This window comes from Dermochelys coriacea, chromosome 10, assembly GCF_009764565.3.
Source record: "Dermochelys coriacea isolate rDerCor1 chromosome 10, rDerCor1.pri.v4, whole genome shotgun sequence".
In the NCBI taxonomy this organism is placed as follows: Eukaryota; Metazoa; Chordata; order Testudines; family Dermochelyidae; genus Dermochelys; species Dermochelys coriacea.
The window spans coordinates 4,011,061-4,025,559 of NC_050077.1; the positions used below are offsets into that span (position 1 = coordinate 4,011,061).

Consider the following 14,499-nt stretch of genomic DNA (forward strand, 5'->3'; position numbering starts at 1 on the left):
GTGGTGCCATTGCCAAAGGTGAGACGGAACCACATTTGGAAACACAAAATTAAACCCCTAATGACAGTAAAAGCTTGTCTAAGAGGAAACAAGATGGAATAACTGCGAGCTCTGTGGAAGCACAAACTTGCTCATTACAATAGGGCACTGCACATCATGTTACATTGAGGACCACAACTGAGTTCCTGATTCGGTTACATTACGGACTTGGTTAACTATAGCTGTGGTGTTCAGAGCGGATGAGAACCCTAGCTGGATTTTTTTCAGCTGGATGGCTTTAAAAAGGCCACACCTACACTGCATTGCAAAGCCACCAGCTGTTACAATGCAAATATTTGCTTACAGGCGACTGAGCTCTGCCCACATGTAATGAGAATAGCACATTGGGAGCTGCCCAATGAAAAGCATAACAATCCAACCTTCTTTTTGCCAATTCAGTGGGATATTTAGGAGAGATGGTTCCAATGCATCTTGTATGAAACTTGATTTGAAACATGCATCCGATGAAGTGAGCTGTAGCTCAGAAAGCTTATGCTCAAATAAATTTGTTAGTCTCTAAGGTGCCACAAGTCCTCCTTTTCTTTTTGATTCATAGCTTTCCCCCCATGATACTGATTGCTAGCACCTCAATAAACCCTCTGAGCAAAACCCCAATGGCCTGTAAGTTCATTGCAGCCCTCTTATTTCTGTAATGGGCAAAAGATGGGAAATCTTCAAATCCCTAGGGAACAATTAATATGCAGGATGAAGTGCTTTCAGCTAAGTAGCTATTAGTCTTCTGAAGAGACATTTTACTGCAGGCCTTAAATTGCATTACTGCACTACCATCTTCATGGTAAGCACAAAGATTATTTAATTGGGACTCAAAGTCCATTAACTTGCACTGGCAGAGCATTGGAGCACAAGGAAGTATCTTTTCTGCTATGACTTTAGTTAGAACGTTCGTATCATAGACAGGCTGAATATGGAGCTTAATTTAAAGCTTATTGCTTCAGGAATTGCATTTGCATTGAGTAGGTTTTTGTGAAAAAACCAGCATTCAGGAAAGAGCTACAAAGTGATGCTCAAAAGTTGGAAAGACATTCGCATTTTCACCCCGTCATAAAATCATGGAAGTTCTTAGATGGAAAACTGGGCTAAAGGCCTGATTCTTCATTGCCTTGTGCAGTCATTTACACCAAGAAAAAGTGTAAAATGCCACCCAATCTGAATATTAGGATTTTATACTCACTTCGCACTGCTGGAAGCGATTTCACCAGGTGCAGTAAAATGGAGAAACGCCCTTCAAGTTTAAGGGAAGTTTTTAGAGCCATTTGTCTGCACCACTCCCACTGACACCATGCAGCTGAAACTCCAACCGACACTTCCAGCGTTTACCCCCAAACGGCCATGGCCACTTTTTTCAAACTGAGGTGTCTAAGTTAGGCACCTGAATGAAAATGGCCAGATTTCAGGGGTACAGATCACCAATTCTTCCGCTACTTCAATCTCTGAAAATCAGGTCACTTTTATTAAGCGCCTAACTATGAATTCAGATGCCTAACTTTAGAACACTTGGTTTTTTAAAAAGTGATTTATTTTGGGTGCCTACATTTTTAGACATGCAATTTATGACACCTTCAAGGGACCTGATTTCAGAGGATGGGTGCTCAGTATTTTCTGAAATTTGGGGCTCTTTAAGATGTTTCTAGTTGGGCACAAAAATCAGAGACACCCAGAGTCAAGTCACTTTTCAAAATCAGGGCTTTTGGCTGATGCATTTCTTTATTTTTAGTGAACAATTCCAAGGCATGACAAGAATGAAAGTTAAAGGACACTCAACTCAAAACTTTAGAAATCACTTATTTCTTTTACTAACCACATGCTAAATTAGTAAAATTAGAAGTGTTACAAATCTAATCTTTTCTCTCTTTTAAGCCATGTATTTGCTTTTAATCGTTCATTCAACTTGAATAATGAAAGAATGATCAATTTCAGTGTCCTAGTCTGATTCTCAGGCCTTAGCACAATACTACAAAGTCTAGCTTTTCAGTAGGTAGAGAACGGTTTAATTTAAAAAAATAATCCTGAAATTTGTATTCAATTTTTTAATTAATGAAACAAGTCTATTCCTATTAGATATTGTAAAATCCTTCCATGCAACTGTATTTAATATGATTATATTTGAGGCATAAAATTAGTTGAATGTATACATTTCGCTTAAACCTTATACCAGGCTAATGCAACGGTACCAGTGAACCCTTTTAATGAGGTTACCAATTGTCTTCCTCAGTTATTACTCTACTTCTTACCTGTCCCTTGTTTTAGACCCAAGTTTACCTCTAACCTATTTATTTCCCTTTTGGGTGCTAAATCATTTAGGCTAAAGCGTGACTTGTGACATTTAGGTTATAGAAAGTCTTGGTTCTGCATCGTGCTTCCTAAAACTGCTGGTTTCTGTGTGTCCTTGACTGGAATAAACAGGCTGAGAAATCCAAATAATGCTGTGCAGTAAAGCCCTCCTCCTCCAAGCCAGTCACGCGTAACTTTACACACCATGCCTAGCTTACTGACTTCACAGAACACAAAGGGGTTTAGTCTTTACAGGATGGGGGCCTAACTAAGTAAACAAATAAGCAGCACAATGCTGCATCAGAATCCTTGCAAAACTTGTCTGTATTAATATGGGACATCTGCTGCCTCTGGCAGAGGCCACATGAAACCAGGAAGCTTTCCTGTACCCCTGACAAAGAGTGGAAAGAATGCACTGTGGACTCCAGCACATGGAGTCAGTGGTTCACTCACAAGAGACAGAAGCAATCCAAGTAATTTGAGCCTCTCAGTAGTCCTTTTAAACTCCATTTAATCAAACCCTGCACATTTTAGCTTCTGCACATCTTAAAGCAAGAACAAGTCATCATGGTTTTTAGTTTCTCCCCCCCAAAATATAATTACATGTTCTAGTCGTGGGTTTGGGGTTTTTTCATTTGCTAGTTTTCAGTGGATTATTTTCCCTGCATTAACATTTTTTGCAACAACATCATATTGCATTTCCCCAACATCTTTCATCCCATGGGATCCTAGAGCTACTTCAGAAACTATAGAGATTGCTCACCCATCATAGAAATGCAGCCACCTCTGGGCTGGAAGCTGTTTAACAGCTCACAAGAACACAACATGCTAGTTTTGGGCAGGCAATGAAGAAGAAATCTTGTTGTCTAACTGCTGGGTGAGTTTAAAAAGGTACAATACAATTATACCCAAATATGAACCTAACATTGAAAGGGTATTTAATATGCATGTTTTATAGAATATGAAAAAAAGAACATTTGTAAAAATGTATTTTTTACCTCTGATTCCTTCTCAGGACTTTGGAGATCACTATGGGATGAAGACATGGATCCGCCGTTCAGCTGCTGGGAATGGAAATGTTAATATGTACATTGCAGATACACACATAAAGCGAGATGAAAAACACTATGTGGAGTTTACAGCCTCATGAGATCAGATCAGAGCCAATTCTGCCAAGTGAAAAATAACACCAAACACATGGCTGGCTGCAAAACAAAGACTGAAGGCAGGGGGGACCTGTAAATTCAAGTGACAAAAAAATGCAAGTGTTTACTAGCAAATTATATAGACGCTCTCCTCCAGCACAGACCTGGTGGAGGCAGGGTCCAGTTACAATTCATCGTCGTCAATGGAGCTCCACCCACTTACCCCAGAGCAGAGTTTGCCCTGTGTCTCCACTTTCATTTAATAACAGGTTTCAGAGTAGCAGCCGTGTTAGTCTGTATTCGCAAAAAAGAAAAGGAGGACTTGTGGCACCTTAGAGACTAACAAATTTATTTAAGCATAAGCTTTCGTGAGCTTGAGCATAAGCTTTCGTGAGCTACAGCTCGCTTCATCGAATGAAGTGAGCTGTAGCTCACGAAAGCTTATGCTCAAATAAATTTGTTGGTCTCTAAGGTGCCACAAGTACTCCTTTTCTTTTTCACTCTCATTTAGCAACTACTCGTGTTCCCTGCATGTTGCAGGAGCAGGAAATTAAATAGCAGAGAGGCCAGCCTTGAATTAAAAGATGCAGAGGGAAGTAATCAAATTCAATATATGTTAATTAAGCTAAATAAACCTCAGAACCCTCCCTGAGGCAGTGGTCATGCCAATTTTATAGCTGGGCAAACTGAGGCAGTCATCTTGCTCCAGATTACAAGGTGAGTCAGAGGCAAAACTGGGATGAGAGCCCAGGAGTCTTGACTCCAGCTCCCCACTCTGATTACAAGGTCACATGTCATCCTAAAACAAGGTGAATTGGGACGTTGACATTGCTCCTTGGACAGATTTGCCTCTCAAAATAGCTAGATCTCTGCTAGGCTTTTTCCAGCAATCAGTCTATCTGATTAATAAGAATAGGATGCCAGTGACAGACACTCACCTGGGTTTGTGCAGACCCGTTAGAAATAGGCTGAGGAATTCCACCTATAGACCAAGCAAAGTAAAACCCTGGTAAATACATTTAACCCGAGACTGACATGTGTCTGACAGAGCTTCGTCTAGCATACCCACTCTGGGAACTCACACGCCTTTCCCATTTCCAGGGTTAATGCAGTGGAGCACTCTCTGCAGGCCATGTGAAGTGAGGCATGTACATCCTCCTGGAGTCATAGTCAGACTGCACCCAGGCTGTTTATGAGCCCCTACAAAAACCTATTCATTCCCTTGGGTTTCTCTTCTGTGACCCAGCTTGTTTTTAATTCCCCCCATTTCATTTGATTTCTTCCCCCACCAAAAAAAAAAAAAAAAAGTCACTTCATGGATCATTTGGGGATGAAGTAGCTTCTTTTCTGAATCAAATACAACACAAAGCCATTTTTGCTAAAAAAAAAAAAACAGACCTTCCTGGACTTAGAATACTTACGTGCCCAAGCAATATTCTTTGCTGCAATTGTCACCTTGTCAATTTCACAATAAAATGAGTACGTGTGGGCGGGGGGGGGACACACCTGGTTTTGGAGTATTTTGCATTTTTGTAACATCTTTCACTGCCCTCCAATTTTCCTGCACTATTAACAAAGGACAACAACTTAGATGAGTTGCCAGTCAACAATTTTGCATCCCTGTTAGGAAGGAAGCTTGGAACAGATGAGATGCAATCAATAGTCAGTACAGATGTGCCAATCACAGAACAGCCAGTATTAAATAAGTAATCCTTCTGTGTAGGCTGTAAGTTTCTTGGGCAAGGACTGTGTTTTGTGTGTGGTTGTGCAGCAGCCAGCACAACAAGACCGTGGTCCCAATGGGGACTTCTGGAGGCTATCGTAATAAATATTAATAATTAGGTGCACACACTTCATTGTAGAACACAAAATCTAGTAAAGCAGGACCTAACAGTGCTCAATGCCAATCTGCCAAGGGTAAATTTGGGGCAATTTCCAAACCATGAAAATCCAAAATTGCCACTTCTAATAGCAAGGCGCTGCATCACCATGTCTGTCGTGACATCGTGCCAATGACAAAAGTATTTCAGGACTGTTCTAAAGATCTCCCAGCCCAGCTTTCAGGATTCAGCCACTGGCACAGCCAAAAACAATAGCCCGGCAAAGTCTGCATGAGTAGCATGAGTAGTGACCCAGTGAAAGCCAGGGTGATTTCAAACAACAATCCTAATTTGAGATCTAGGGTGGTACAAAAACCCAAATTGCATTGCTGGGTGTTTTTAAACTCAATCTGTCCCTGTATTAGCAGCTATATGGGCCTGATTCCTAGTGATCATGAGATCTGCAAAGAAAAGGTGACAAAACACATCTAGTGTTGCAGTCTGAGTTTTGATGCCAGGACACGCTGCTTGAAGAGGCAACTGATCATGATGTATATCCCAGTAACACTGGTTACATCTCCTCAAGCAGCGAACAAGGGCTTCATTATCATTTGTGCCAACAGCAGAGTCTCTCTCGCATCATCTCCTGTTTGTTCCCATTTTGAATTCTGAGCATCTGACACCACTTTCCCCCCGGGTGGATCTTAGAATTGTTTGACCCGGTTTTTTGGACAGCTCTCTCCACTGAATACTTGAAAGAGCAAAGTGATTGCCTGAGCTAGAATTCAGTTTAGTTAAGAAACAGCTGTGTTGAAAAACAGAGCTCCCCATTCAGCCAGCCAGCAAGGAGGGAAATATGTGTTTGGTGGAACGCAGAGATCTCTCCCAGCATGGGAGTCTGCAGCTCCACAGGTCAGATAGTAGACAGGCACCTTTCTCTGCTAGTTCTCAACAGCAAGGATAATATTTATTGCACCAATTATCAGAGCTATTGCTGTCCTGTGAAATGTCTTCCTTCACGTACACATGGCACTTGGTCTGTGTGTCTGTACATATGCATACATGCACATGCTTCCTAAAGGCTATGAGAAGTTAAAGGAGCTTTACATTTTTTCCTCTGGTGTCCAAATCCAGACATTTTAAGTAAGAGAAAATTCGCCCCAGGACAACAGTGGAATAACTTGCAGGCTCCGTTCTGAGTCCCCTTCCAGACTTCCTTGCCCCTCCCTCATATATGGGACATGTTGTCTTTGGGACTTAGGAACTGTCATCACTGGATCAGACCAATGGGTCATCTAGTCTGATAGCCTGCTTCTGACAATGCCAAATGCTTCAGAGGAAAGTGAAAGAAACACCTGAACAATTGTGTAATAATAATCTGCTATTAGTGGAAGTTTCTTCCTAACCTCAGACAGTTAGTGTTCATCTTATGTCCTGATGTATGAGGATTGATGTCTCTTCAAAACATTTACCCTAGCTAGTTATACATGACATACTTATTATTCATATCAATGTCTGATTCTCTTCTGAATCCTACCCAAGATCTTGTGGCAGGGAGTTCCATGGGTTAATTATGAATTGTTTTAAAATATATAAATGTTTGGATTGCCTGGAAAGTATTGTTATTTCTATTTATAAAAACCTCATAGACACTCAGGTAACTAGCAAAAGTTAGCCAGCACCTAGACTAACAGAGGAAGTCACTGGGACCTGTGGTTCTAAATCACTTTTGAAAGTCTGACCCCAAGCTCATAACTGTGGAGAGCAGAATACAGTCACCTGGGAGTAAGAAGGGTCTCACCTTTGATGTGCTCCTCCGTGGGAATTATCCCCAGTTTCTTGAAGTATTCATCTGTTTCGGGATCCACCACTAGGAGCTTGGCTTCATTCTCCTTGGACTTGATGTTTGACACAACCTCGGAGTGTTTCATGCCTTCCACATTTATCCCGTTCACCTGCAAAGGGACAACAGGGGCGTTAATGCTTCTGGGTAGGTCGCACACCGACGCAAAAAGCACCATCCTTAGGGCGCCAGCAACTTCAGAGGTTTATCTCCTAAGCACTGCTGGGGAGCAGCTTGTAGCTTACGTACCAGCCTCAGTGCAAAAGGCGAGCATCTCTTTGTAAAATGCATAGTGCTGCACACGACCGTATCAGGAACCTCACCTCACCAGCTGGAATGATTCCACACATGCATTTTCCCAGCTAAATTAACAGCCTCAAAGGTAATTTTTTCCCCCAGGAATGATGCTGGTTCTCCAGTCCCTGGCCCTCAAACCCACAATTGGCTCCGCTAGCCCTCAACAAGAGGGGATGCTCCCCGCTTCTGGGTCTGAAGATAGGGGGACACAAGGGCTAAAGACTCTTCTTCCTTTCACGCTAGCCACCATGTCCTACCAAGCTCGTCGTAGGTTTTGCCTTGAACGCACAGGCAGGTTAGATAGAACTGTACCCAGAGAAGAGCTTGGTGAACTTTCATTCGGATGGCCACCGAAAGGTCCCTGCAAGAGCATCTTCCATTAGATCCCATCAACTCCCAGGTCACCTCTGCCTTTTTCCCGTGTCCTGAATGTGCATGTTCCACTGGTCATGGGAGCAAGTGTCTCTGATACTGATCTCAGGTCTCCCACCAGCTGGGCAGCTTTTGAGGCGCTTTTAAAATTTTTCTACTTCTATCACTGGTGTCAGGGGGGACAAAGTCCATTAGGCCACACCTAGTATACCCCACTGGCCACCGCAGTCCCCTCCAGCATACTCTCCAATGGTTTGCCTAGTGTGCTTCTAAAGAGCCTAAGCCCCCAAATCTTCTCTCCTTGGGAGACTATATCACAGCCCAACTGATCCCACTAGTATCTTCCCCTTCCCAGTCCAAGCCACTGGTTGGTCCTTTCTCTCCACAAGACCAGGTCTCCACAGCTGGGAAGGCTACAGTCAGGTCTTTACTGCAGGTCTCCACTCATGAGCCAATGCCACGTGGCCATCTTTAAAAAATGTGACAAAACCCTCACACTGGAGAAGAGGATTGCCTATTTGCTCCCATGTCTGCCCTGGCTAAACAGAGTAGTGCATCTCTCTCCAAATACTGGATGCAGTGATTAATTGCTGCCCTTTGTTGGATGCTAATTGGTGCCTGTAAAGGACTGAGATAATTATTCTCTTCATTATTCCATGCGACACAGGAGGAACAATTGTAACCGCGAACCATCATTCCTGGTGTTGAGTGAGTACACTCTGCGTCCTGAGTGAAAAGATCCGATGCTGCCGAGCCACTCTTTGTTTCTAGGTACAGCCGCCTCCACTGGTTCCGCTCCATGAACCATTTTGAGCACTAATTGTTTAATCGCATTCTTTTCATTTGGTTACAAAACCTCAAACTGCCAATTCCTCATCAGGTTTGCGCTTTGCATCTTAAAAAGAAGGCTCAATAGATTTCAAACCAGATGTGTTGATTTAGTCCTAATAGTAGCACAATAGATATAGTCCATCATCTCACTGTAAATGTATACTACAAAGACAATTGGTAATGAAATTGTCCAGCCCTCTAAAAACATCTAGCTACTATATCACAGTGAGTTTTGAGCGAGCTAAAGCACTCAGAGATATTGTTCACTGCAGAAAGGTGGTTAGCTACTGTGACTGTGTCTCTATTAAAAGGCGTGGATAATTTTATAATCAATTATATCTTTAGTACGCATGTATGACAGGATAACTAAAATGTCATGTTTCAGGGCATCGGCTGCTTCCTTTCTGACCCACGGAATCACTTTTTTTGACCCTCACCATCACAGCACTGCAGTTTACTCTCCTGCGGTGCTTTTCATACAAGGATTTCAAAGCACTTTACAAATATTAACATATTTTGTCTTCTATCCCCACCTCATGCAGGTCAGTATTACCTTCCCCCAGCTATAGACAGGAAACTGAAGCAAAGAGTTGTGAAGTGACTTGCCCAGCATTATACACCAAGTCAGCAGCAGAGCCTGGAGTGGACCCAAGGAGACCTGAGCAAGATCTAACTCCAGATTCACTCCTGGGAGGCTAAGTACCTTTGAGTGGGGTTTCACCTTACCCTAATCATTCAGGTATTGGTGACTGCAAGAATCAGGATACCAGACTAGACAGGTCACGATATATATGGCTGGGTAAAACTTGTCTTCCCCGAAAGGCCCAGTTATATTGCCACATGGACACCCGAACTCTTGGTGCATCACCATTTAGCATCACATCATGAGGGGACCCTGTCTGGCGAATGGGTGGAGACCTCACTTAGGGGCTGGGGAGAGAGAGAGAAACACCTAGAAAACAACATGGGCTAGTTAGTTCCACAAATCTAGAGATAGGAGCCGGCTGGGAAGCTCAACCTTATCCCTACATTTGGGAGGGTTTGGCTCAGAGGGGTGAATTCAGGGCCCATCTCTACTAAATCAGTGCCAGTGTCCTGGCCCACTGGTACCAGGGCCAGCCACAGCTGCAACCTGCAGCTAACACTAACAAACACCTAGGCTCCCTGCCTTCTCTCCATACCCTAGCAAAGGGGGCTACCTTCTCCCCCATAACTCTTGCCGCAGAAGCTAAGCAGCTTGCCCTTCTGTGAATTCAGGTCTCGGGGCATGGCTGGCATGTGGGCCCAAGGGTGGCTAAGGCTGGGAATGGGAGCATCTTGGATCGCCCAGGGCTCGGATCAGGGAGCTCCTGGCTTTATTAACCCTGGCTACCCCTGTGAGGCTTTGGTGAGATTTTTCAGTTCACATCAGTTACTGCCTGGCGCTAGGATGACCAGATGTCCCACTTTTATAGGGACAGTCCCAATTTTTGGGTCTTTTTCTTATACAGGCTCCTATTGCGCCCCACCTCCTGTCCTGATTTTTCACACTTGCTGTCTGGTCACCCTACCTGGCGCTCACCCCCGACTAAACAAACATCTGGGCCAGCTAATAGATTCCCAGATTCCCGTGGAGCGGGGAGGCTGATGTGGAGGTGTGGTTTGAAACCCAGCTCCCTGCAGGCTCTGCCTTCCCAGGCCGGGGGCAACTCTTTACCCACAATCCCTGGCTTGCCAGGAAAATGCCTCAGCACAAGGGAGCTGTTTAGCATCAAATATTTATTTAAGCCCAAAGAGCCAGTGCATGGATCAGGTTTCTGGAGGCTCCGGGTCGCCTCTTGCCTCTTTGTGCGTGTCGGGGGCTGTGCCAGGGACGGATAAATAAATAATAAAATGCCACGCAGTGACATAATGCTTGGCCATAAAGTGCCCCTCCTCCACTAGTTCTCCCCCTCCCAGACATATGCACGGCTATATGCATGAAACATTCAGGTGCCAGGAGAGTGTGTGCTCAGCCCTTGATGAACAGCTGGTGTCAGGGCAGGGTGCAGGCAGGGTTCACTGCAACCAAGCATTCGGGTTCAAGCGGTATTTAGAGCACGACTGTCTCTCTCCAAAAATCAAGATAATCTGAGACACACACACACCCCAGCACCAATTAATACATTCCTTTCACGGAGACAGACTGCAGGCAGGCCCCAATTCAGCAAAGCCAGTCAGCACGTGCCTAACTAAGTGCACAAGTAGTCCCCATTGAGGTAGATGGGATTGTTAATGGTGTTAAAGCCAGGTAAAGTGCTTTGCTGTATCTCAGTGCACACTCCTACCCACTCACCTTGCTGGGCCTTTGGAAATCACTTCCACTGTTGGTAATTAATAGTCTGAGTTTGCTAACCTTCAGAGCATGCTGCAAGACCCATCTTTGACCCCTAGCCTGGAAGGTGGTTGCTAGGGCTGAATAGTGGTGGTGTGGGATCCCAGGGAAAGGATTTAAACTACATCTTTGGGACAGAAACTGGAATTTACTGTAGGTTTCTACAGCACCAAGCCACGGGGCTCTGACTTGGATGGTCTCTAGGTGCTACCATGATATAAATTTTAAATAATAACAAAATAAATTGTTGCTGGAGAATTTGATCTTGGATTAAAGACAGCTCTGTTTATTTATTTGTGTAATTTTAAAGTATTGTCAAGAGCATGCAGAGCTTTTAATGGTCATTCTTATAGAGTAGTAAAAATTACATGAATTAAATTAAAGCAATTACATCTAAGGGAAGGTGGTTCTGTCATTTTAAATATTTCTATTGTTCACAATTAAGTGAAGAGCAAATTCCTTTAAAGGATCATTTTTGTACTAACCCACCACAATCCACAATTTCATGTTCTAAAGTCTATTTGCACAGTTTGTTACTACAGTTTCAACTGGTTACATTAGGCTTCATTTCTGTCCTAAACTGTGGTGTGGTAGCAATGTTGTGTGCTGTTAAACAGCTGCCATACACCACTCCAGAGGTGGCTTCATTTTAGTGACAGGTAAAGCGATTGCTACTCAGAGGTCAAAAATTCTCCTATATTTCTGGCACGGCTTCTCTAGCCACATTTGGCTGATGTCACGTCACTCAGGTCAGTGGAAGCTACTGCCTGGAACCTGCAAGAGACCCCTAGTGCAAAGAAGAGAGAATTCTGTCCATCATCTGCAAAATGCGCTGGGTCTTCTGGGGGTGGAAGAGGCTGTGTAAGATGTTATCTAAAAGGATCACGGGTGCATCATGGGGCAGCCCAGTGGCTGACATTGCAGAAGCAAATGTCCTGAGCTTCACTCCACATTACTCCGGCGTCTGGCAGGGAAATGCTACCAAAGATTGGGCTTGTTTCCTGCTGATGTCTGGGCTCAAGCCAAATCCCTGGATCCAGACACACACTTCCCTCAAACTAGGGAAGTTCAGATCTGGACTTTACAGCTCTGTGTAAAAGGGGCACTCAAGTTTGGAGATCCCAAAGCGGGTTAGTGCCCAAAAGACACAGCTGAGAAAAGCATAGAGGCTGGATGAAGAAAGCCGTGTGGCAGCAGCTGGCTCTCTGAAGGCCACTTAAAGCATTCCATCCCTCACCAATGGGCAGAAGCGGCAAAGAGTCCTGAATACCCACTTCGTCAAATGCAACAGAAGAAGTGCAAGAAGATGCATCTGACGAAGTGGGTATTCACCCACGAAAGCTTATGCTCCAATACGTCTTTTAGTCTATAAGGTGCCACAGGACTCTTTGCCAGTTTTACAGATCCAGACTAACACAGCTACCCCTCTGATACAATGGGCAGAAGGCGGCTCTAGCTAACCAGGGCAATTAGCACTGTCCTTTAGAATTCGGACCAGTGATTAAGACTGATCAACTACAGAGCTTAATCCAGGGAAGCGAGACTGACTCCCTCCAAGGAGATGGAGCAGCCAGACAGCTGCACTGGCTGAAAGAGTGAAGCATCATTGTAGGATTGCAAAACCACTCTCTGCAGTGGCACCTACAACAGCCAGCCAGCTGCTGCTGGATGCTTGAAAGGAGTAATTCATTGTCCCATAGAGACTCCTTCACTTTCTCTGCCATGGGAAGGTTTGCTGGGGTTTTGTAACACAGAAGAGGAAGTAGAATGATGGCCTTATGGGTCAGTCACTGGACTAAGCCTCAAGAGATCCAAGGTCAGTTCCCAGCTCTGCTACAGACTCCATGTGACACACTGGGCAAGCCACTTACCTTCTCTGTGGTCCCCATCTGTACAATAGGGGAACCACTGATCTGCCTCAGAGGATTAATTCACTGATGTAGGCACTGTGCTCTGAGATCCCTGCGTGGGAGGCCCTAGGAAGGGCAGCATCTTAATGGTGTTTACGGTTCATAAAAAATTGGAAGCTGATTAGTTCCTTTCCTGCCAACCTGCCTCTTTGGCAAAGTGCAGCAGGCAGCATTTACAAAGCAGGAGCCCAGGAATCTTTCCAGTGAGTCCACTGAAGCCCTGCTCACAGCTCTCAACCCAACACTACCTCAAAGGTGTTCAAGCACCTGACTTCCATTGAGATCAATGGGAATTTGGCCCCCAAATACCTTCGAGGATCCGGAACTCAGCGCCATTTGCTTGGGTTGTGATGACCAACATCTTTGGGAGAGAACAAGGATTCCCTCCCTGCAACGTTCCTTCCAGCCCACAACAGACCCCTCCACCCACCACCCAGCTGCCTGCCAGGAGCCATCAAGCCCCTACCTCGACAAGCTTGTCCTGGGGTCGGAGGCCCGCTTTAGAGGCCGGTGAATCGGGATCTACCAAACGGATGAACTGCCCAGGTTTGGACTTTTCACTGTGGAGATTGAACCCGTAGCCACTAGGGCCTTTCTTAAGGTGACAGAGACGCGGACGCAGCTCCTGTGTTGGTCCATTGACATCCTGGTGAAAGAGAATAAAAGCCACAGCATTATATTCGCTGCTTTTAAAAAAAAAAAAAAAAGCAGATGTAACAATTAGAAACAAAACCAACAAAAAGCGGCCTATCTGAGATACTGACCCCCTCCTCTCCCAGCTACACAGGGACACGTTAACGTACGTATTTCCTCTAATTGAGTCTATTTTCAAAAGCCAATTGTCCGACTCCATTCTGATACAAGAAAGAAAAATGCATTTCCTGAATCACAAACTGCTCAAATAAAATACACCCATTAATTTGGACACCCACCTCTGAACACATGAGTCTGACACTCCCGTCCCAGAATAAAAGGAAACAGAGAAACAAGAGCCTGTTTGAAGAACACAGGATTTAGGAGACAATGTATTAACCTTACTTATTAATTTAAGGGAGGATAGTGCCCTTGATCCTGCTGACGTCAGCAGCCCCTGCACACGTCAGCAGCCCCTGCACATGGCTATAATAATAATATCTTCCCTTTACCGGGCTCCTTTCATTCGCAAGGATCGTGAAGAACCTAACAGCCAGTCACATGCTGTCTCATAAGATCACTTTCCTCCTCACTAGGATGTGCCAAGGGAGACTACACAGGAATTCTGTGCAATGGGTTCGGCATCTGGCCATGGAATAATTGCCCTTTATACAATGGAGACTGCAGGCAGAACTTAGGGAGGCAGAATGGCATTGTCCATATTGGAATTCGACCAGCACACTCAGTCTTGCAAAAAGTGCCCTAAGTTGTCAGGACATGTGGATAAAGGGCATGCTATGGACCTTAATGGGGCCCCTGATACGGGGCTAATATGGTCCATACATTTCTGGGATGGTCTTGGAAAAAGACACGGAGAACTTACTGGTATTGCTTTGTAGGGATTTGTGCAAGTCTCTTCTTACTGGGTCATGATTAAGAAACTGAACAAGACCTTCCAAAAGAG

The 14,499-nt window shown here is 44.5% G+C and overlaps 1 protein-coding gene across 3 annotated transcripts in view; it reads right to left on the bottom strand.

The window, feature by feature from the left end:
- The window catches only part of SLC9A3R2 (SLC9A3 regulator 2), a 102,664-nt gene that overhangs the window by 3,509 nt on the left and 84,656 nt on the right, over window positions 1-14,499 (bottom strand). The window contains exons 3-6 of one of the 3 annotated variants that reach the window (XM_038419362.2): window positions 13,369-13,548; window positions 7,098-7,251; window positions 4,415-4,458; window positions 3,330-3,392 (exon numbers count right to left, since the gene is read on the bottom strand). In XM_038419362.2, the coding sequence (XP_038275290.1) occupies window positions 3,330-3,392; window positions 4,415-4,458; window positions 7,098-7,251; window positions 13,369-13,548 (441 nt within the window). Of the gene's footprint in view, window positions 1-3,329; window positions 3,396-4,414; window positions 4,459-7,097; window positions 7,252-13,368; window positions 13,549-14,499 lie in introns of all 3 variants that reach the window. The other 2 variants (XM_038419361.2, XM_038419363.2) reach the window with 2 other exon arrangements.